This window comes from Rhizomucor pusillus, assembly GCF_041956525.1.
Source record: "Rhizomucor pusillus strain CBS 183.67 unplaced genomic scaffold VTP01scaffold_24, whole genome shotgun sequence".
NCBI lineage: Eukaryota > Fungi > Mucoromycota > Mucoromycetes > Mucorales > Lichtheimiaceae > Rhizomucor > Rhizomucor pusillus.
In genome coordinates, this window is record NW_027192166.1 from 200,644 (window position 1) to 221,046 (window position 20,403).

The following is a 20,403-nucleotide window of genomic DNA, read 5'->3' on the forward strand; positions in this document are numbered from 1 at the left end:
CCGGTTTTGAGTTCTACTGACTTCGGGCAACGTTCAACATCAGTATCGATGTCAGCAATCTGGTCAGTATCCTATTGCAAAGCTTCAAAGCGATTGAGGTCTTCAGATAGAGATCGTATGCTCCTTGGTGATATTGTTGCGGTGGTGATGCTGCCAAGATCAATACTCCATAATTCCGACGTTGCGTTGCCTTGCAAATGCTCATAGAGGAGCTCTTGTACCGGACCTTCACCAGATAAATTGTTGGAGCAAGGTAGAGGGATATTTTGGCCTTTCAGTTGTCTGTTCAGGTGATATAGCTTGTTTTGCTTCAATGCAATGGTCTCCTCTTCTTCTTGGATCTCTAGATAAAGAGAGTCGGCTTTCCCGCGTGCTTCTTTCAATTGGCTATATAAGGCTCTGTTCCAGTCGTATTGTTTCTCTGCTGATTCTCGAATTGTTAACAGCATCAGCTCTCTCCTTCTCCGCTATTGTCAGTTTACGTCGTAAACGGGTTACTGTAGCTTTCTTCTTCTTCAGAACAGAGCTTAACTCTTCCATCTCTTGTTCAATTCGGTGGCGTTCTTCATCCGTTAAAATTGATTTTGTTTGTGCAGCATCCTTTTCCCGCTTCCGCTTCCCTTTGCGGTTGACTCGTACAATCTTGTAACTGAGAACTCGTATTTGATTCTTGTCAATGTAGCACAATCGCCACATCGGCTGCACTTTTTTGTTCTTGAAGCAGTATTTGTATCTTGTCGACGTCCAAAATACAACCTTGGGATGCCATGTTGCTGTCTTGATGTCAGTGATCGTTTTTCCATCATATCGTAATATACGGGTCTTCGACATGATGTTGTATAATCCTGCGGCGCCGAGGTGCAATGACTGACCTTTTTCCACGTTCGGAAACATCATCCAGGGATTCTGCTGTGGCTGGAAGAGGAGGACGACTTTGTTTGCAAGTGTGGCCAGCGCGGCGCCATTGAGTACATTTATTTGCGGTAGATCGTTCTTGTCATCTCGTCTGGGCACGAATGTCGTAGGAAATTGATAATGCGTGCCACCTCTTTTAGTTGGTCTTCGGTGGCTTCAGTCCCTCGATACAGTGCTTTCTTTACATCTTCCGGCTGTATATCTGTATTTGGTCCTGTCTGCTGTAGAAGAAATCGAATGACACTGAGAAATGCACGTAGCAAAGTTGCAGACGGTTCCTTCGGTGTCTGGTTGCTCTGCTAAGAAACCGTCATTGTCAGTTTTGGTTTTTGTCTTCCTCCCTTCTATATACTTACAGCGATTGGTGTATCCTCTTGCCTTTCAATATTGTCTTCTTCTTCTTGAGATAAATCGAAAGTATTACTCTCGTATGCATCCGCCGTTCGGACATTTGATCTGGTTTGCACTTGCAGTTGGGATATAGCAGATTTCAGTTTTTCGACCAATCATGCTGTTCTGAAAGCAGTGCGGAGTCCAACAGCTTCATCAAGTTCTTGACCTTTTTCTTTGCCACTGCTTTTGCGTATTGCTTGACCTTCTTCCTTCTTTCCCTCCACTTTTTCTTGGCGCTTGCGCAAAAGTTTTTTCAGCCTTCGTGGTGCCAAGGTAATCCGCAGGAGTGCAATAACTAAGACTCTGAGATCTCTGTCAAATCGTTTTCGCGACCAAAGGTTATCCATATTGGTTTTATATTGTCGGACAGCGTCTGCAATAGTAGGACTGTGCCTGAATGAAGCATCTCGTTTGTCGCCATTTACGGCTTGCAACAACAGTTGCATTATTTCTTTGAATGTCTTTGATTCCTTCTTTTCATCGATGGAGCGACCAACGCATCCAGACATAATGCTTGATATATGTTCAGCAGCAGTGTAAACTTTGCTCTGGTGAAATTTCTGCAGATCTTCTTGCACTGGCGCTACTCGCAGATTTGTCTTTGCTTCATTGTCGATTTCGAAGTTGGTTGCAAAGTCTCTAAAGTCGATGTCAACAGCTTCGTCGTCGAATTCGGATATCCGCATATCTTAGATATTTCCCCAGTCGTGACTTTTGTTGTAATGCTTCAATAAACCTCGACAAAGATTTCATGTGTTTTGACACTATCTCTTGCCCCTTTATGAAGGCTTCTTGGAGCACAGATAGTTCAAAACTGGGATGCGGGCTTGCAGTGATTGTCCGAATCGCTTTGTTATTTTCCGTAAGATCACCATCATCGTCATCAAGTGCTTGTTGCTCTTCCCCTTCCTGATCATTCTTCTATTGGCTCTGATACGTTTGTCTTGCCTTCCTCCAGATCATCCAATAGTCTTTGATAAACTTTTAGCGGATTATAAGTTTTATGTCTCTTGACGTATGCGCCAATGTAACTTGGACTTGGTTTCTGTTCGTCCGACAAGGAGCTGAATAATTGCTTGTGAACTTGTTTGTAAACGGCAGGTGCATTTTTCCGGCTGCGTTCTCGCGATAGAAAATCTTGCAAAGGGACCTTGTTTTTGAGAACTCGCTTCTGGTATGCATCTGCCAGAAACTTTCGCAGCTGCGTGTTGAAGGCTGCTTCAAGATTAGCCTGATCAATAGTCACCGTCACGGCTTGCTTTTTGAAACGTTCACCAGCGGTGCTACAAGCTTCTGCTGGGATTTTTCATGCAAGTTCCTGCAGTTTGAAGCGCTTGTAAGTTCCGCCGTGAAGTTTTTGGAGTGCTCAAGGATGAACCAATTCTTTTTTCCCGAGAAAGAATCTGTATAAGATCATACACATGGTCAGTCCTTGGCACGAAGAAGAGGTGACTTCATACATGTAAGTACCTACCGTTTAAAATATGAACGAACGGATGATTATGATTTGCAAATACTCCATTGATTCTGAGAAAATGTAGCCATGCTTTTAAAGATTCCTTTGGTAGCTGTTGCGTCTCGACATTCTGCAGGGCCGTCGTCAGCCGGTCTTCGAAGCTTGGGTCCAAAGTTGGTTCAAGCCGACATACATAGTGTGCTTCTTTACCTATCACCAGTTTCGTGTAAGATTTCCCGGATTATGACCAAGGCTACCCAGAAACAAGCACTAGTTATGAAATGTTATTACGACAGAGTTTTCCGTTTTACTTACGAGCAGTGATGGTCTGCGCATCCATACTGGGAAGAAAAGGAAAGAATCGCGCTGACTTCCTTTTCTTCCTTTTTTCATGTCAAACAATGTTTCTTATCAAACAGTGTTTCTGAGCGCTGGACAGCAATTTCCAGTCTATGAAAAAGCACACGCATGAATATTTTGTGACAGTAAACATGGCTTTAAAAGAAGACTGCATGTGCCTTCCGCAACATCTTGGCAATGATAGCAAAAGCTGAGCCCAAAGTGCCACGCTGACACATGCAAAAAATCGAAACAACTTCTTCCTTGCACCGTTCTACGCTCCCGAGAGATCAGAGAGGCAAAAACATCGGATGAGAGCAATTACTGTCGCCGTACGGAGCATAGAACAATGAATTGTAAACATGTAGCGAAAATCGGTAACATTTGTCGGATCACCAACAGCTACAGACAATATTACTCGTTTGGAGCAGTTATGAAGCGCTCATCGACCTGAAAGAGCCGGAAGCGATTCAATAGCCACAGAGAATCCAAGAGAACATCGCAAACTTAATATCAACCACAAAATATTATGTTTGGGTTTGGACGAAAGTCAACTAAAATTGCGTTTGGCGGAGAGATGTCAAAAACTGCTAAAGTCATCTCATTCATATCTTAGTACTTTTCATTGCTTTGGTTGAATAGAAAAGGAATGGTAGTGCCTCCTTCGCAGTCAGCAGCGTCCAACAGCTGTTGCAAAATGTGAAGGATTCTATACCGTATGCCGAAATGCATCGTAAGAGCGGTGCTAACCCATCGAACAATTGCAGTTTCTAAGCATTTACAGTTGAAATCTTTTCAGGAAAGAAGGCAGCCCAATCCTCCACGGCCAAGAAATCTTTGGGAATGATTAACTGCTTGAAGTATAACAAAGCACGAATTCTTTAAACTCTAAGCTCGAAATGATACGAACGGCTCAGCCCAGAGTGCAGTATCTTAATACAGATGCATTCATGCTCTCATCGCTTTTTATTGCTCGAAGTCATTCTTATTTATTACTTGATCGCAGAAGCACGAAGCTAGATCGAACATTCAAATGCAAACAAGTTTTAGGGAATCCTTATAATTGACGTCAAGGATGCAAGAGCAATGACTTGATCTGATATCGATTCATATAATAGAAATTTGTTATTTATGGAATAGAAAAGGACCCTTTCTAACCAATCTTCCCTTATCAATTCCCAGCGAACGGATAAATTGTTTGGAGTTCTCACAAACCCGAGAGGCTCACCGAGTTATTTCTTTCAGGTTCTGAAGTCGAAGAATGGATGAATAATAATATAAATAAACATGTCGTGCAGTTATTCTATTTGCACGACGTCTCTGGAGCCTATCATACTCTTGAAGAGCTTCTGGATAGTTTACTATGTCGATACAATATTGATGCTCAACACGAAAGCAAAGGCATACATATCAATGAAAGCTGATGTTTGCGGGCGGAAAACTCATTGTATTTTGCATCATTTCCACGTTTAACTACGATCATTTCGTTCATTATCCATATATCCCTTTCCCGCCACTCATGTTTCCCCTTTCAGATTGACACGCACTGTGACTGGGGGGTTGCAAGTGGGTGGTGTGGGGGATGGTGCAAATAGCCGAGTCCGAAAATTTCGTCTTTTGCCCCTTTTACACTTTGTTCATGGACTCGTCTGCTGTAGACAACAAGGTACCGATTACACCCGATCCGATTCCATCGACATCGCTGAGCAGCCAAAAGCAGCAGGAAGTAGAACATTCTAATGAGACTACCACGGCCGATCAGACGGATTGTGCCCTCGAGGCTGGGCAGAAACGTAAATCAGAAATTGACAGTTCAGCAGAGGAGCCAAAGACTAAGCAACCGCGCCGCCAGAAGCAACAGCGACGGGACGATGACTTTCGAAAGGACGATTTATCTTCTGTAGAATACTACTTTGAAAACGGACTTCGCAAGGTGAAACCTTACTTCTTTGTATACCGAGCATACGCGAAAGGTCGATGGATGCATCGACCGTTATTGCAAGTGTTTGTTCAGGAATTTCAAGACCGAGATGAGAAATACTACGTATGTTTCCTAGAATATAAGGGAAGGAAAAGCATGTAATGTTTCTATATGCTGATGATTTTTGCATTTAGCGCTATGCGATTGAAAACGGTTTGATCACGATAAACGACGAGAAGAAGAGCTTGGATTACATTGTCAAGAACAACGATATCATGGGCCACAGGATTCATCGTCACGAACCTGCTGTAACGAACAAACCTATTCAGATTGTACATCGGCAGGACGATCTTCTGGTGATCAACAAACCGGGTGGCATTCCTGTCCATCCTGCCGGTAGATATCGCCACAACACTGTTATTCATGTGCTTCGAAAAACGCTTGATGTGCCTCGGTTATTCCGTAAGTGCCTTTTTTTCCGGGGCTACATTCAGATCCATTAAACAAATCCATAGCTGCCAATCGGTTGGATCGACCTACATCAGGGTTAATGTTGATTGGCCTGAATCCTGACAAAGCAAGAGAATTCGAAGCTCAAATGAAGGAAGGACTGATAAGGAAAGAATATGTATGCCGCGTCGCTGGCAAGTTTCCTGAGTAAGATATTATATTTCGAGGGTCAGATATTTGATCGTGACTTTAACGTATCATCAGCGGCGAGGTTGTCTGCGATGCTCCCATCAAGACAATATCATACAAATTATCGTTGAACTATGTACACGGCGACGGGAAGGAGTGCAAGACTGTTTTCGAACGACTTTCGTACAATGGTGAAACGAGTGTAGTGCGGTGCCGGCCTGTCACAGGTCGCACGCATCAGATCCGTGTTCATTTGCGGTTCCTTGGTTACCCTATTGCCAATGATCCAACGTACAGCGACGAGGCGCCGTGGGCAGACTTGATGTGTAAAGGGCAAACTTTAAACGACGAGATGGCGGATAAAATCGTCCAAAGAGCCCTGCAGGTATCACCGCGCCAAGTGGGTATTTGGGAAGAAGATGCGCACGAGAAGGTCAAAACGCAGCAACTAGGAGAAGATGTAGAAGGGAAGTGCTCTGAATGCGGCCTTAACCTATCTCCTGATCCACGCCCAGAAAACTTGTATATATGGTTGCACGCTTGGAAATACTCGGGTGACGGCTGGTCTTTTGAAACTGAAATGCCAGAATGGGCTAAGGACGAACAGAACACACCGTCATCATCAGCATAGGTACTCATCCATATCAGACTAGATTGTACATCAGCAGTTTCTTCATTCATGAGATACATCATCGTCATTATTACTACTACTCTTGATTTTTAGCTTCTGCTCCACCTCTGCTGCTAATTCGTTTTCATCTTCCGTTGCCTGTGGTTGATGCTGTTCTGGTTGATCACCTTCTGTCTTCCGGCCAAACTGCGACTGTGACTCTTGGCTGCATCAAACGATTCCGTATTCAGTATCAGATATTGTTAAATTAAAAAAAAAAAAGGTTCTTACGGCTCCTCATACTGAACAGGCTGGTGGACCGGGGCAAATCCGAGCATCGTTTCTGGCGTCATCGGCATAGGTCTCGTACTCGAAGTAGGAAAACCTGCAGTCATGGATTGGTAGTCTTGTGGCCCCTTGAACAGCTTTTTGCGTGCGGTTTGGCTTTTTAGTCTTTTTTGTGCAGGAGAATCAGCAAAACGAACTTGCAGAGGCGCTGAGGAGCCCGGCAACGAATGTCCGTTGAATTTTTCAATGATCGCCAAGGCAGATGTTCTATCTGCCATCCTTGGGGTATACGAGTTAACATTTGCACTTGGTTACATTAACAAAATGTAATAGCTTACCTTGCAAAGCCTACACCGCGACTTAACTGCGATTGCGGATCACGCAAAATTCGGTTCGAAACTGTCTGGTATGGTTGGAACAAGGCCTCTAACTTTTGCTCAGTCATGTCTAGTGGCAGATTTGAAATGTATATATTCGTGGAAGTCTCATCTTGTAAGCTCCGTAAACGAGAGCTAAACGATTCCTACGCCGTTTTCCCTAAGATATCAGTCTTACTGCATTGCATACGAGTCCTTTGTCCCTTCACCTGTCCCATGCGTGCAAATGAAGCTTGCAGTCCTTTCTTATTCAGCTCTTCTATTGCATACAGGCACTCCTCTTCCTTTTCATACATTGCGAATCCATAGCCTTTGCAGAGACCTGTTTTTTGGTCAATAATTGCTTTTGATGAAATCACGTTGCCATATCTATAGAGTGATTTGTGAGGGAGCGCATTCTTCAATCTTGTAAATATGAATGGACATACGCTTTGCACATGTCTTGAAATGATTCATCCGTTACGGTGTCTGCTAAGCCTCTCACGTAAACATTGTGTGTGTGGTATTGATATGTCTCTCTAGGTGCAGTGTGATGATGCTGGTGGTGAGGGCGATAGTCAGGGCCAAACGCAGGTGAGATTGGAAGATGATATGCAAGAGGCGGCGATCCGGGTATGGATGCTGTGCCTGTGAGTACAGGGGAAGATATATGAAGCGGCGGAAAGTGGTGAGGCAGAACATAAGCGGCATGAATAGGCGGAGAAGCATGGAAAGCAGGGCTGAACGGTGGGCTCGCAGGGTTCATTGGCGGCGATTGAGGGTGAAGTACAGGCGACCCTGGATAGCTGCCATCCGCGTAAACGGGAAACTGTGGGCTGATGGGGTACATGTACGTTTGATAGTGTTCTTCGAATCCATTAGCTCGAAAAGCGCCCGTGCTTCCTCCACTGAAGGGCGGATATGGTGGGGACGTAGGTGTAAGTAAACTCGTCGCCGCAGTCGTGACGAACGGTTGTTGCTGGTAATGCTGGTGCCGATAGTGTTGCTGCCGTTGCTGCTTTGAGTGATCCCGCACGATCTTGGTTTTCGATGATTCTGCAGGCTCAGCCGCCATGTTTGTCAAAGCTGAAAGAGGGAATCGAAAGAAACTAAAGCTACCTCTGTTAGATTATAGGCCCCAAAGGACGAGCCAACGTGGGGAAAAACGTAGGCTCTCACACACATACGCTCCCTTTCTCCCTCTCTCAAACACACGTACGCACATATACGCAAATACGTAACAGTACTTACCTCTTTGTGCTTCGCCAAGAACGCAAAAGGAAAAGGCAGCAATGTTCAGCGCGTTCCCGCTAATGCCTTTGAGTTTCAAGTTTGCGTTAATAAATAGATTTTTTTAGTCAATATGTAAATAGTAATTGAGAAGAAGCTGTTTCGTCATTACGATAAAAAATGAGTACGAGACTAACCAGGGCGATTCCTCTCCAGACTCCTGAAGTCGTCTATTTGGTCTTAAGCTTGTCACCAGTTCTTCGCATGTCAAAGGTCCTCTATTTACTGAGATATTTTGAGGGTTCGTATCGATGAGGCTCCAACTTCATTTAGCATAAACTAGACCATATCGTTTCCTGTACGATTGTAAAGATATGGAATGCTAGCTTGCAGTATGTTTTTGATGGTCTTCCCTTCATGCCGAATGCGGTAATAGCTGAAGACATTGCCGCCTCTTTCTCATCGCCGAAAAAACCTTACAAAGTAACAGTTTGTAGATTTCTGTATTTAATTTAATCTGTTATTGATGTATCACCGAGGGATACGTTCGAGTGCAATGCAAATTTGATGCTCCAAAGCAAATGGTCCCAAAAAAACAGTGATGCCGTCATCCTTTCTTACCTTGAATCACTCAGCAAAAGATATGGTCACTTTATTCGTTTCAAACATTATGGTCGATACAACAATCGTGGACCATTAACTTTGACCTTTTCTACGCGCTGCGGTAGTATACGCTCGTATACGAGCTTTACCCATTCACATAGGACGGGTCTAGTGTCTCGAGGGTCAATAATTTCGGAGATGTCAAAGACTTCGGCGGTGCGAATAGGCGAACGCACAGCCTCGAATTTGGCCATAAGACTATCATATAGCTTGCTTCGCTTATCGCCGGCTGCTTCAAGTTCTCGGCGATATGCAGCCTAGTTTAGTCAAATCATGTCAACATGTACGTTTGAATGCAGACACATAGATGGAAACCTACATTGATACCGCCTTCTAAAGGCAAACTTCCCCAGTCACCGGCAGGCCAGGATACTCGCATGTTAGGTATTCGATTGTCAACGAATGCAGCACCTGCTACGCCAAATACTTTACGAAGGACGACTGTAAAGTAGGGAACATCAGACTGATACAAGGCTGCGGTGAGTGTAGAGCCATAACGGATAGTACTATATCAGGGCCGTACAAAATCTTATTAGGCTCCATGTGTCGATTTCTCTTCATCGTATACATATCAAAACACTTACGCTTCCTTTTCTGCTTTAGTACCAACCGCGAAGCCTGCATAGTCAGCAAAATCAATGATAGGAACGCCAAAAGTGTCGCACAAATCTATATGTCTTCTGAATTTGTTGCAGCTAGCAGTTGTAAGGACACTGCCTTGCAAAGTGCAGTCGAAGCTGAGAATACCGACTGGATAGCCATTAATCCGTGCCAATCCACAGACGGCACCGTCACCCCAGCGAGCACCAATCTCAAACCAAGAGTCCCTGTCAACAACCCTCGTAAGGATGTCCCGTACTTGATACATGCGCTGTCGTCTGCGGGGGATGATATCAAGAAGCTCGTCGTCGCGCCGCGATACTGGATCATCGCACGGTGCGCGCGGAGGAATTTCGTGATTGCAGCTGGGTAAATAGCTTAAAAACTGACGGATTTGCGCAAAGCACTCGTGCTCGTCTGCTGCGAGATTATCAAATGTACCGTTGCTTGTATGTAGCAAAGCACCGCCTAGCGACTCCTTTGTAACGGTCTCGAAGGTGGCATTCGCTACAACAGGCGGACCAGCCGCAAACAACGACCCCACATTTTGAGCGACTACCGAGAAATGTGCCAACGTTGCTCGAGCAGCACCTAGACCAACCGCTGTGGAAACAGAAAGGAGACCAGGTCGAAAACACGGTCACTAGTTCTCAATGCTTGTTACGAACCTGGTCCAAGCGCTGCAGCTGCAACGGGGATCTCAGACAAACTAGCGATAATATCATGCATACCGATTAAAGGTGGTAAATGCGTGTAGCCCTTGTCAAGCATAAGTGTAACGGATCCACCGCCGCTGCTACCATCAATTAATCGAACGAGAGGAATCTTGAATTTACGCGCTAGCTGTTCTGCCATCATCTATATAGAAGCAGCTTAACTGTTAACGACACTGTGCTCTCTCTATTTTTTTTTTTCTACTGGATAAAGTGAACTTTACAGATTTTCCCCAAACGGATCCATCAGCGTGACCAGCTCGAATGGAAAAATCGTCAGCAGCGACAATGACAGGTCGTTTTTGGACCGTCGCCTTGCCGGCAATGAAATTGGCAGGCGTGTAGCTCTTTAGCGAGCCATCAGGGTTATATTTTGCAATGCCAGCAATGCTACCGAATTCTTGAAAGCTTTCCTTGTCTGCAAAGGCATCTACGCGTTCGCGCACCCACAGTTTGCCCTGAGTCTTTTGTCGGATATATCCATGGTCTTGAGGATTTGCAATTCGATTGCTGTCTCTGCGTCGATTTATTTCTTGCAGGATATCCTGTCATTTAGAAATTAGGTTACAATGCAAATAACGATATCAAAAACCCGGCATATGCACCTTCCACTCTGATTTCTCAAGTGCTTCGTCTTTCCCATTAAGGTGCTGCGCGATGCTGCTGAGTCGCTGTGCCGGCTTACTCTTGTCGGCCATAACGATATGGTCTAGTAGAAGAAAGAAAAAGAGGATTATTAGACTTGGGAAAATGCGTTAGTCAAGGTATCCTGAATTTTGGAACAGCGAACGTCGTACAAACGCCAAATATACAGTTTGCAGGGTCACTTCGACTTTCTCGAGTCATTAAGCGTCTGTGACGTTATTGGTTCTAATCCATCAGCTTTTCTTTAAAGCAGTTGTACATGTATAATCAGTACAATGGGATCTGTGACGAATAATAAGTCTCGATCTTTTTCATTTTGCAGCGCATGAGCTGCATTCTTCTGTGAGCTTCCGATGTCAATAATAAACTAATAAACCAAGTTACATCATGGCGGCTATAGTAGGTTTAAATAGTACAAGTAATAACTATTTCTCAAAGAATAGTGCTACTACATGGATCAACGCGCTCTGCTTGTTGCAGCTGCAAATATAGCATCTTGATACGATCGTTGTTGCTGAGTCTCCAATTGCCGCAATGCATCTGCTGCCGTCCTCGAGTGATGTACCTTGGGGTCATACTTTTTATAATTGCCACTGAAAAGTAAGTCCAATTCTTCCAAGGAGCGGTTCTGCAAAATTTATCAAAGGATACAACGTCAAAAAAATGTCTCGTGATTGACAGCCTAGAGGAGAACCTTACCGCCGTTTCTGGAAAGTACAAGTAAACAAGCAAGGCGATGGCAGCATTGAATATAGCATATATAATGTATACTTCCCACCCAATGCGGTCAAGAGCAAGAGGTGAGAGCTGTACAACGCCAAATGTGAAAAACCAGTTTGACATTGTTGACAAACTCTGGCCTTTTGATCGTAAGCCTGCCAAATTTCCGTGAGAAACATATTTTAAGCAAAGGACGAGTTAGTTGTAAGAAGGAACCCACCGTATGAGAAAAGCTCTACTGGATAAATCCAACCTATGGGGCCCCAGGTGCATCCAAATGTAAATACAAGTATGAACGTGAAAACCACGAACGCTATCGACGTCCTGTTAAGTTGATGAACTACATTCTGGCTGCCTTCCACTAGTGTCAGGTGCAACTCATAGTCGAGTTTTGCATTTTCCAGCCTGAAATGGTTGATGCTGCCAAGAATAGCAAGCAGAATAGAGCATACTCCCATCGTGAGCGCTCCTATCATCATTGTCGAGCGTCTGCTCCAGGTATCGATCTGCAAGAAGAGTATTATTTATGCACATCCATTAACGTATCTATTTCGACACTTACAAAAAAGAACGCAGGTATGGTACCAGCGACAACGACGCAGTTGACTATTGCATTTGCTAATCAAACGTGGTCAGTTTAAAATTCTAGTAAGACGGAAGCAACGTACCAAGCAGTGTGGACATATCTTTATCGAATTCAGCGGCCTTGAGCACAGCAGGAGCATATAACCTAATTATCCAGTCTGGAATTAGGGATTGAAATATCGACTTTACACAAAGTTTAATATATACAGAAACGTGTTGGCGCCTGTTAGCTGCTGGAAAGCTTGCACGCCCATACCGAGAGCCAAGCGACGAAGGTTTTTGTCACGTCCGTTTGTGAAAAGGGCTTTGTAGCTGGTGGATACATACTTTTTCTCAAAGGATATCGTTTGGCAGATTGCAGCAAATTCCATTTGCACATCCTGGTGCTCAATAGAGCCGTCACCTCGCATCGATGCGAGCGAATATAGCGCTTGTTCTTTTAAATTTCTCTGTATAAGGTATCTGGGGCTGCATTGAGGAGTATACACACGCGAGGTGAATTTTGTTTTCCACTGCTGCGATTTAGCTACCGTAGCCATTGAGCCTACCTTTCTGGCACGAAAAGTGAGCCGATCAAATACACTATCATCGGCACAAGCTGCAGTCCAGAAGGAAGTCTTTGCTTATTTCAGTTCGGAAAGAATGAATCAGTACGACAAACGCCTTAGTGTTTACCTCCAAGCTGCTTCGTTTGGTATATACGTTCCAGCATAACATAACAACAATGCCACAGAGATCCCAAACACGATAGCAAATTGTTGAATTGTAACCAAGCGTCCGCGTAAAATCGTTGGCGATATTTCCGTCAAGTCTACAAGGAAGAAAACTGTTGATTCCCTTTCTTCTTGAAATACAGAAGTTAAACCGTGCAGTAACCGCAACTTACACATTGGTATCACCGTGGAGCTTATACTAAGACGCGAACAATTAGCAGAATACTTGTGCTTTGAAAACCTTCATTCATACCCAACACTTATGCCTGTAATAACACGACCCGCATAAATTTTACTCATTGCATCAGCGGCCGTCACCAGGAGGACACCCAACGTAAGGATCAATGTGCTGGTTATCACGAGCCCTCGTCGTCCAATAATATCAGCCAAGGGACCCGACACCATCGCGCCAAAGAATGCACCAGCCATGTGTGCAGTGATAAGCAGAAGGTAGAGATCCGCGGCGTATTCTGTGCTGTTGACATGAAAAGTGCGCATAAATTCGTCGGACAGAAGCAGGCCAGTCATTAAACTCTGGTTGTACCCAAACTGTAACAGAGTTTACCGTCAGTTCATTCAAACAACTATCAATGATGGGATACTACTTACCAGAAAGCCGCCTATCGACAGAAAGCTATTAAAGAGGAAATGTTTTAATATACGTCCAAATCGTCTACACGGATCACTTCAATCTTACCAGCAAATGCCAAGTAGCTTGATTTGCGTCTGTAATGCTGACCGCATTGCTACATGGAGCAAGCACTACGCGCAAAAGGTGGTCAGTCGTCTGCAATGACGCAGGGAAGAAAGAAGGGAAGGGTTTTATTATGCATTGTTCAGACGCACGGACCAGCCTCTGCTTCCGTCTCTGTCAATCTGTCTGTGTCTTTCTATGCCCCAGGAATTTGATCTCCTCAAAGAATCCTGAGAGCTGGTCGGATTCAGGTTTTTTTCTTAATATCCATTTGCGTTGTCCAACTTTTTAGTGATAATTATCAATTGCAAATTTAAAAGCGTCCGCTTCAATCTAATGACCCAAAGTATAAAAGCAACTTCACATACAGTCTTGTTCTAGTTAATTGATGGTCTGGGCGGGGGTGGCTCTGACCAATACAGCAGAAAACGATCGGGTCTATAGAAAATAAGGGGCTAGGGGAACAAAAAGACATAGCAATACAGAATACAGATAGACAATATATACAATAAGAGTCGCAAGCGACTACTACTGTCACTGAGGTGTTATTTCTGCATCGTTCTTTTTTCTGTCACTCTGAAAGCGTTAGGTATGCATATTGCATACATAAAAGGACGGATTTATTGTTCGCGCTGACGGTTGATTTTATTCTCGACGTTTTGGAAAGCATTCCCTAGTTCTGTCTTCTCATTTTTATTCTTTTTACTCTTCTTTGCCCAATAGCTCATGCGATTGCTACTGCAAAGCTCTCTAGCGTTGTTTTGGACTAGTACTTTTGTACTCGCGCAGACTGATCAAACATCGCAATCACGCGCAGAGGCAGTGAAAAATGCATTCTTACATGCTTGGAATGGATACAAGCAGTATGCGTTCGGCCACGATGAACTACGACCTTTAACAAATGGCACATCCGATACACGGTGAGTTTACAAACACAAGATTCTTGATATCTTGTTACGCTAATCCGGAGCTTGTCCTGGTGAAATAGAAACGGATGGGGAGGTAAGTTATCGTTAGGCTGTTTAGTAACAGAAAACAAGGACGAGATCGTAAACATGAACTTAAAATCTTGTTTTATTGTTTCCTGACCTTAGCGTCTATCTTTGATGCATTGGACACCATGATCATTATGGGTTTGGATGACGAGTACCGCGTAGCCATGGAACACGTAAAGAATGTCAATTGGGGTAGTACCAAGGATCCCAGCAAGACTTTTGAGACCAACATTCGATACCTTGGTGGTCTTCTGGCAGCTTATGACCTTCGTCCTGATCCAGTATTGCTGGATAAAGCGGTCGAACTCGCTGAAAAGGTGATTTTACCAGCATATCGGACGCCGAACGGCATACCCGCCGCGTACGTGGACGTTTCCAAGGGCGAGCCTATCCTTGACGATGGTCTTATACTTGCAGAATTTGGATCTCTGCAGCTTGAGCTCGTCCGTCTCAGTCAACTCACAGGAGACAGCAAATACGCTTCAATTGCAAACGACGTCATCCACAGAATGAAGGATGTGCCCAGCCAATACCCAGGTCTTTACCCTATCGCATGGAGCTTAAACAATTTTAGACCTTCCAGCGGTAAAATGAGCCGATACACTGGTAACCTTCTAATTTTTCTGAGATAACTACTTTGCAGGTTACATTACAATCTCGGGAGGCGGAGACAGCTACTATGAGTACCTTTTGAAAACACATTTGCTGATGGGTGGTCAAGAGTTTGTGCAGCTAGATATGTGGAAGACGGCTGCCAAGAGCATGCAGAATTTCTTGCGCTCTGAGACTGACAGGAATATGGTCTTCCTTGGTGAGCTCAACGACGATTACAGACTTATGCAAACAGGAGAACTGGTAATAGAGTACAAGTGAGCAGAATATATAACGATGATGTGAGCTAATCAACCTTGTGTCTTAGGTATGCTTTATGCCAGCCAATCTTTTACTTGGAGCTCGTTTCCTGAAAAACCGTGATATGGAAAACTTTGCGACTGAGTTGATGAAAGGTTGCTACGCTGCCTGGGAACTAACACCGACTGGCATTGCACCTGAAACCTGGAGCTGGATCGACAAGGATCAAGATATGTCTGGATACCCAATGAATATGCAGCTTGCAATGAGGAACACGGGCTACATGGCACAGGATCTCTCATACGACTTGAGACCAGGTAAGGATAGCAACGTTTATCATTCACGAATGATCTCATCTTATCAAGTCTTCGTAGAAACTCTCGAGAGTCTGTTTTACTTTTACCGACTCACGGGCGATAAATCTTATCAAGATAGAGCATGGAAAATATTTGAAGCCATTGAGAAATATTGCAAGACACCGGCTGGATACACCCGTATTGGTGATATTTCCAATACCAATGACATCCAACCTGATGACTTTGAAGAGAGGTGAGTTCCTTGGCACCCAGTTTGATGCCTGACAAGAATTTAGCTGATCAATGTCTCCTAATTTTCAAGCTACTTCTTTGCTGAAACAATGAAGTATCTATATCTGACCTTCTCGGATCCTAACCTAATTTCCCTCGATGAATATGTGTTTAACACAGAGGCTCACCCCTTCAAGCTCACAAGACCGCTCAAGCTACAAGCTCGTTTCTGAAACCAATGCTCTTATTGCGTAATTATTTGGTAGAATCAACGTAGTAAACTAGTTCAAGTGTAAGCCATCAAACATTTTGATGCCACAAGGTTACTTTATTTTGAGGAAAGATTTGCGGTACCAAAGATGCTAATTAACGACAACTACAACTAAGTTTGGTCACTGCAAAAATGAAAATGGGTAATCAGTATTAGATATTTGAATAGTTGTCTCTTTTAAGTACATACCATCGTGAGCAAACCACTGTTGCAGTTGTCGCAGTCAGCATCTCGGCAGCACAAATGTTTCTTCTGAGTTAGTCTATAGTTAAAAACGGCGATTCCTGAATAAAATATACATACCAGAGCGAGTTATGCAAGCGTCACCCGTTTTTGTTACGGGGGTTTCAAGTAAACGTAGATAAAAGATATATGCAAAGATTCAAAGGGCGGAAGACAGCAATAAAGGGACTTGAAAGCAAAGTAACATGGCCCGGACAGAGACAGTAGCAAGCAAAGACTTCCCGGCGGCAGACGGATCCTTCACCAAGCATAGATGAGCTAGAAATAAAAGACGGTCAGAAAATATTCTTTATATCTACATTCAACAAATACCTTTGACTTTCGATGCGTATAAAGTCACCGTCTGTCACCGAGCAGCAGGTAAAAGAAGAAAAAGTTTTCGGACGGGCCTTTTCATTTTATACAGGTGTCCCAGCCAGAGTCTAAACAGACGAAAATTTGACAAGGCTTTAAAACAATACTCAACGTACATGGCATGGCAAAATCTGCTCAACACGTCCCAAGTCCATCGGTTTTGTCAAGCAGACACTTTACAGACTTGTTCTAGAGAAATTCGTATCTTCGAGATTTAACTGGTTACGGCGCTGCCTCGTACTCGGTGATAATCCAATCTCCTTTGTAATATTGCTGCGATCTCAACACTCCAAGTAAAAGGAGATTGGGGAGATTGGACATCACGTAAGGTTCCAGACCCAGACCCAGCAGATCAATGTAATTTTGAGTATCTGTTCCAAAGTACGCAGATGAACATGTTATGGAGAGATGCCCAGAAATACATACCAATATTTACATTCCATGTAAAAAGCGTCATTTATCTATTTAAGACTATCGGATATCTTACTTTTTGGATTGGTTGGGAAAACAGTGCTTTTTGGCAGCTGTAGCAGCTAAATGAGCAGTTACTCATATTCTAAGCAAATGCTGTATAAACTAGTTTGAGCAAATCTGGTAGCTCCTAGGCGAGATTAATGAGCGAAATACGAAATAAGACAGCGACATATACAGTATTTGAGGAATACACTTCAGATAATACGATGTTCCAAATGATCTTTATTATAATACTTGGGAGACATGATTTGAGCATAAATCCGAAATCGATCAATTTGCATACACCTTTTCCAGAAATTTTGTTATTGCAATATGTCGTTTTGGTGTATAAATGTATTATAAAATTTCACAAAATGCGACATTACTTTTGGGAAAAAGTGTATATACTACTTGTTAGTATGATTGCTGCTAGATTTGAGATTATGACTGGTACTGCTTTGAATGGGTACTACCCATATACAGTAAGATATATTAGAGAATAAATTGGATATTTGATTTTCTAAAGGATGGCTCAATTGATGTAGTATTGGCACACGCTGCCGTAAAAGTGATGCATAAAGATGAAAACACTTGGACGTCTATAAAGTATTTCACAGACATGCGCCTTTTTGTTATTTGAAGTTGCAGCACTCCGTTTACATCACAGTAATACGGTGCATTTCAGTCATCAAAGACATACCCTTGGATTGCAAGATCTCGAGCGCCGTTCCCACAAAACGCATGCAGTTTTCTTCTTTGGAGATATACCGGACGCTTTACACTGGTATCTCATATCCTTTTTTGGATCGTTAGAGTAGACAAGTTATGTGTCTCACCATTTAGCTTCAACAAGCGGTGAAAGTAGATCTGGAAATTCCTCCTTCATGACATGGAAACGGAAGTAAAGATGTAGTGCTAATGCGAATACTGGAGATTCCAATACATTATTGTGTGGAAGTATCCCCACATAGTCCATTCTGCTATTCTTCACAGACAAATTTACATATCTTTGTTTTGTATTTCTTTGCCTCAAATCACAAGCTTACTACGTTTGTTTTCCCTGGTTTGAGTACAATGAGCAGGATGGTGGCATAGCACTGCAGATTTGACAAACGGATTTTCCTCAAATTATCCTCTCATCAAGGAAGCTGCGATTAATACATGTATAAGTCTGTCCCGAATCGATTTCCTAGGATATTGATAGTTAGTTCATAAGAGCTCTTAAGGCCAAACTATTTTATGGTTAAAGGAAAGAAAAAATATCTCGACAATCGTTCTTTCTTGTAACCCAACCTAAAGCTACTATGCTTTGAGCATGTGTTGAAGTACTGGTTGAGCAATGGCAGGGCGAGTGGTGCGAATGGTACTATGCATTTCGGTAACGGCAAATCTTTCTCGAGCTTCGAGCAATCCCCAGATTAGTTCGCTCTTTTCAACTTGACCCCTTGCTGTCCTGAAGTCCAGCGTATTTGTGCTTCTTTGCACGTTGCAAGCAATTAAGAGGTTGACCGTTTCTGAAGATCCGAATAAGAATAAGAAGCAAACATTGGATTGTTGTATAAGGTAGTAAGCGAGAAAAAAAAAAAAGAAAAGGAAGCCAAAGAAAAGAAAGACTGGTTTGGGGATTAGGGTATGAACCGAGACACTTTTTTATCGAGTCCTTCCACAAACCCACCACTGAGTGGGACCTGAGTGGAGGAGAAAGAGTGCACGAGGTAGCAGCGTGACTAACTGAAGATGATGAACGACCAGCCAAATTGCGTGAACGAGTTCATGAATGTCCGCCAGCGGCAACCAAAGTTACTTTACCTGTAACATCGTTGACTAAAGAATCACTCCTCTTTTCATTCATACCCCTTTTTTCTTTCATCCATCCATCCATTCATCCATCAATCAAATAATCATCATGGTAAGTAATCCATCTTGTTTCTCTGCAGCACACACAAGGCCATCCGTCGGATGAACTTCTTTTAGCATGCGGTTCAGTCCGTTGCTAAAGCCTGTTGGGCATCCCGTGCACGCGCATGTGCTGTAAGCTATATGGTTATATATATTGTATACACCATTTGCTGGGTGCTTGCCTTGAGACTTTGGCTGAGTCGTCTCTAGTATACAATGCTAGTATTCGACTGCTAGAGTGTCCGTTTATCAGAGTTGTGAATTTTTTCCCTTTGGAGAAAAAAATTTGAATCTGATCAAACATTTGTACACTCAATGACAGCCTGCCACAAAGAAATCTGGATCCTCCAAGAAGGTTGCCCCTGCACCTTATCCTATCAAGAAGCAGCAGCAATCTACCAAGTCTGCACAAGAATCTTTGTTGGAAGCTCGTCCTCGTAACTTTGGCATTGGTCGCGATATTCAACCCAAACGCGATGTCACCCGATTCGTCAAATGGCCGCACTATGTCCGTCTTCAGCGTCAAAAGCGCATTTTGTACCAACGGCTCAAGGTGCCACCATCAATCAACCAGTTCTCTCAAACTTTGGATGCCAATACTTCTCACCAGCTCTTCAAACTTGCCAGCAAGTACAGACCCGAGACTAAAGTCGAGAAACGCCAGCGTTTGCGCGCTGCCGCTGAGGCCAAGGCTGCCGGCAACGAAGCTATGGAAACCGAGAAGCCTGTGTTTATCAAGCACGGCTTGAATCACGTCACCTCCCTTATCGAGTCCAAGAAAGCACAGCTTGTTGTTATCGCACACGACGTTGATCCGATCGAATTGGTTGTGTGGTTGCCCGCTCTCTGCCGAAAGATGGGTGTTCCTTACTGCATTGTTAAAAACAAGGCTCGTCTTGGCAGCCTGGTGCACTTGAAGACTGCCACCGCGCTTGCTTTCACTGATGTCAAGGAAGCTGACAAGGCCGAGATGGCCACATTGGTTTCTGCTGTCAAGGCCAACTACAATGATAAGTGGGATGAGCTCCGTCGTCACTGGGGTGGAGGTATCATGGGCGTCAAGTCTCAGGCCAAGATGGCTAAGCGTGCCGCTGCTGCTGCTAAGGAAGTTGCTGCCCGTCAGTAGGAATGAAATTTTGCTTTAAAGTAGAAGATAATAATAATGAATAAACAAGTATTTTATGTTTGCTGTACGATGTAAAGTAATTTTCGTATGTGTATTTTGAACATGGCGGATAGTAATACGTATGTACAGTGTTATTAACGGAGTAAGCGTTCAATAAAATTCGATGGTGCTCGGTATATATATATATATATATATATATATAT

At 43.5% G+C, this 20,403-nt stretch overlaps 9 protein-coding genes across 9 annotated transcripts; 3 read left to right on the forward strand and 6 right to left on the reverse strand.

Annotated features, from left to right (window-relative positions):
* Positions 1-71: 71 nt before the first annotated feature.
* On the reverse strand, positions 72-831 carry VTP01DRAFT_5717 (uncharacterized protein; the record flags this gene model as incomplete). Its single annotated transcript, XM_069384540.1, has 2 exons — positions 72-424; positions 483-831. 2 exons carry the CDS (start codon positions 829-831, stop codon positions 72-74), a joined length of 702 nt encoding a protein of 233 aa, XP_069235159.1.
* Positions 832-1,421: 590 nt separating this feature from the next.
* Positions 1,422-1,994, reverse strand: VTP01DRAFT_5718 (uncharacterized protein; the record flags this gene model as incomplete). Its single annotated transcript, XM_069384541.1, has 1 exon — positions 1,422-1,994. The coding sequence occupies one exon, from the start codon at positions 1,992-1,994 to the stop codon at positions 1,422-1,424; it is 573 nt and encodes a 190-aa protein (XP_069235160.1).
* A 227-nt stretch (positions 1,995-2,221) lies between these two features.
* VTP01DRAFT_5719 (uncharacterized protein) lies at positions 2,222-3,104 on the reverse strand (the record flags this gene model as incomplete). The annotated part of the gene is made up of 3 exons (XM_069384542.1): positions 2,222-2,604; positions 2,783-2,974; positions 3,080-3,104. The coding sequence occupies 3 exons, from the start codon at positions 3,102-3,104 to the stop codon at positions 2,222-2,224; spliced, it is 600 nt and encodes a 199-aa protein (XP_069235161.1).
* A 1,638-nt stretch (positions 3,105-4,742) lies between these two features.
* Positions 4,743-6,294, forward strand: VTP01DRAFT_5720 (uncharacterized protein; the record flags this gene model as incomplete). The annotated part of the gene is made up of 4 exons (XM_069384544.1): positions 4,743-5,147; positions 5,219-5,486; positions 5,540-5,681; positions 5,739-6,294. 4 exons carry the CDS (start codon positions 4,743-4,745, stop codon positions 6,292-6,294), a joined length of 1,371 nt encoding a protein of 456 aa, XP_069235162.1.
* Positions 6,295-6,336: 42 nt separating this feature from the next.
* VTP01DRAFT_5721 (uncharacterized protein) lies at positions 6,337-7,992 on the reverse strand (the record flags this gene model as incomplete). The annotated part of the gene is made up of 5 exons (XM_069384545.1): positions 6,337-6,499; positions 6,565-6,840; positions 6,900-7,084; positions 7,148-7,307; positions 7,367-7,992. 5 exons carry the CDS (start codon positions 7,990-7,992, stop codon positions 6,337-6,339), a joined length of 1,410 nt encoding a protein of 469 aa, XP_069235163.1.
* An 823-nt stretch (positions 7,993-8,815) lies between these two features.
* Positions 8,816-10,821, reverse strand: VTP01DRAFT_5722 (uncharacterized protein; the record flags this gene model as incomplete). The annotated part of the gene is made up of 6 exons (XM_069384546.1): positions 8,816-9,067; positions 9,130-9,316; positions 9,395-10,013; positions 10,079-10,268; positions 10,348-10,668; positions 10,729-10,821. 6 exons carry the CDS (start codon positions 10,819-10,821, stop codon positions 8,816-8,818), a joined length of 1,662 nt encoding a protein of 553 aa, XP_069235164.1.
* A 404-nt stretch (positions 10,822-11,225) lies between these two features.
* On the reverse strand, positions 11,226-13,530 carry VTP01DRAFT_5723 (uncharacterized protein; the record flags this gene model as incomplete). The annotated part of the gene is made up of 12 exons (XM_069384547.1): positions 11,226-11,396; positions 11,468-11,643; positions 11,709-11,994; positions 12,051-12,106; positions 12,157-12,218; positions 12,281-12,541; positions 12,622-12,690; positions 12,749-12,884; positions 12,960-12,985; positions 13,040-13,335; positions 13,396-13,420; positions 13,484-13,530. The coding sequence occupies 12 exons, from the start codon at positions 13,528-13,530 to the stop codon at positions 11,226-11,228; spliced, it is 1,611 nt and encodes a 536-aa protein (XP_069235165.1).
* A 676-nt stretch (positions 13,531-14,206) lies between these two features.
* VTP01DRAFT_5724 (uncharacterized protein) lies at positions 14,207-16,087 on the forward strand (the record flags this gene model as incomplete). Its single annotated transcript, XM_069384548.1, has 7 exons — positions 14,207-14,400; positions 14,469-14,482; positions 14,575-15,060; positions 15,119-15,330; positions 15,395-15,644; positions 15,702-15,876; positions 15,946-16,087. 7 exons carry the CDS (start codon positions 14,207-14,209, stop codon positions 16,085-16,087), a joined length of 1,473 nt encoding a protein of 490 aa, XP_069235166.1.
* Positions 16,088-19,081: 2,994 nt separating this feature from the next.
* On the forward strand, positions 19,082-20,200 carry VTP01DRAFT_5725 (60S ribosomal protein eL8; the record flags this gene model as incomplete). Its single annotated transcript, XM_069384549.1, has 2 exons — positions 19,082-19,084; positions 19,397-20,200. 2 exons carry the CDS (start codon positions 19,082-19,084, stop codon positions 20,198-20,200), a joined length of 807 nt encoding a protein of 268 aa, XP_069235167.1.
* Between the last annotated feature and the right edge of the window lie 203 nt (positions 20,201-20,403).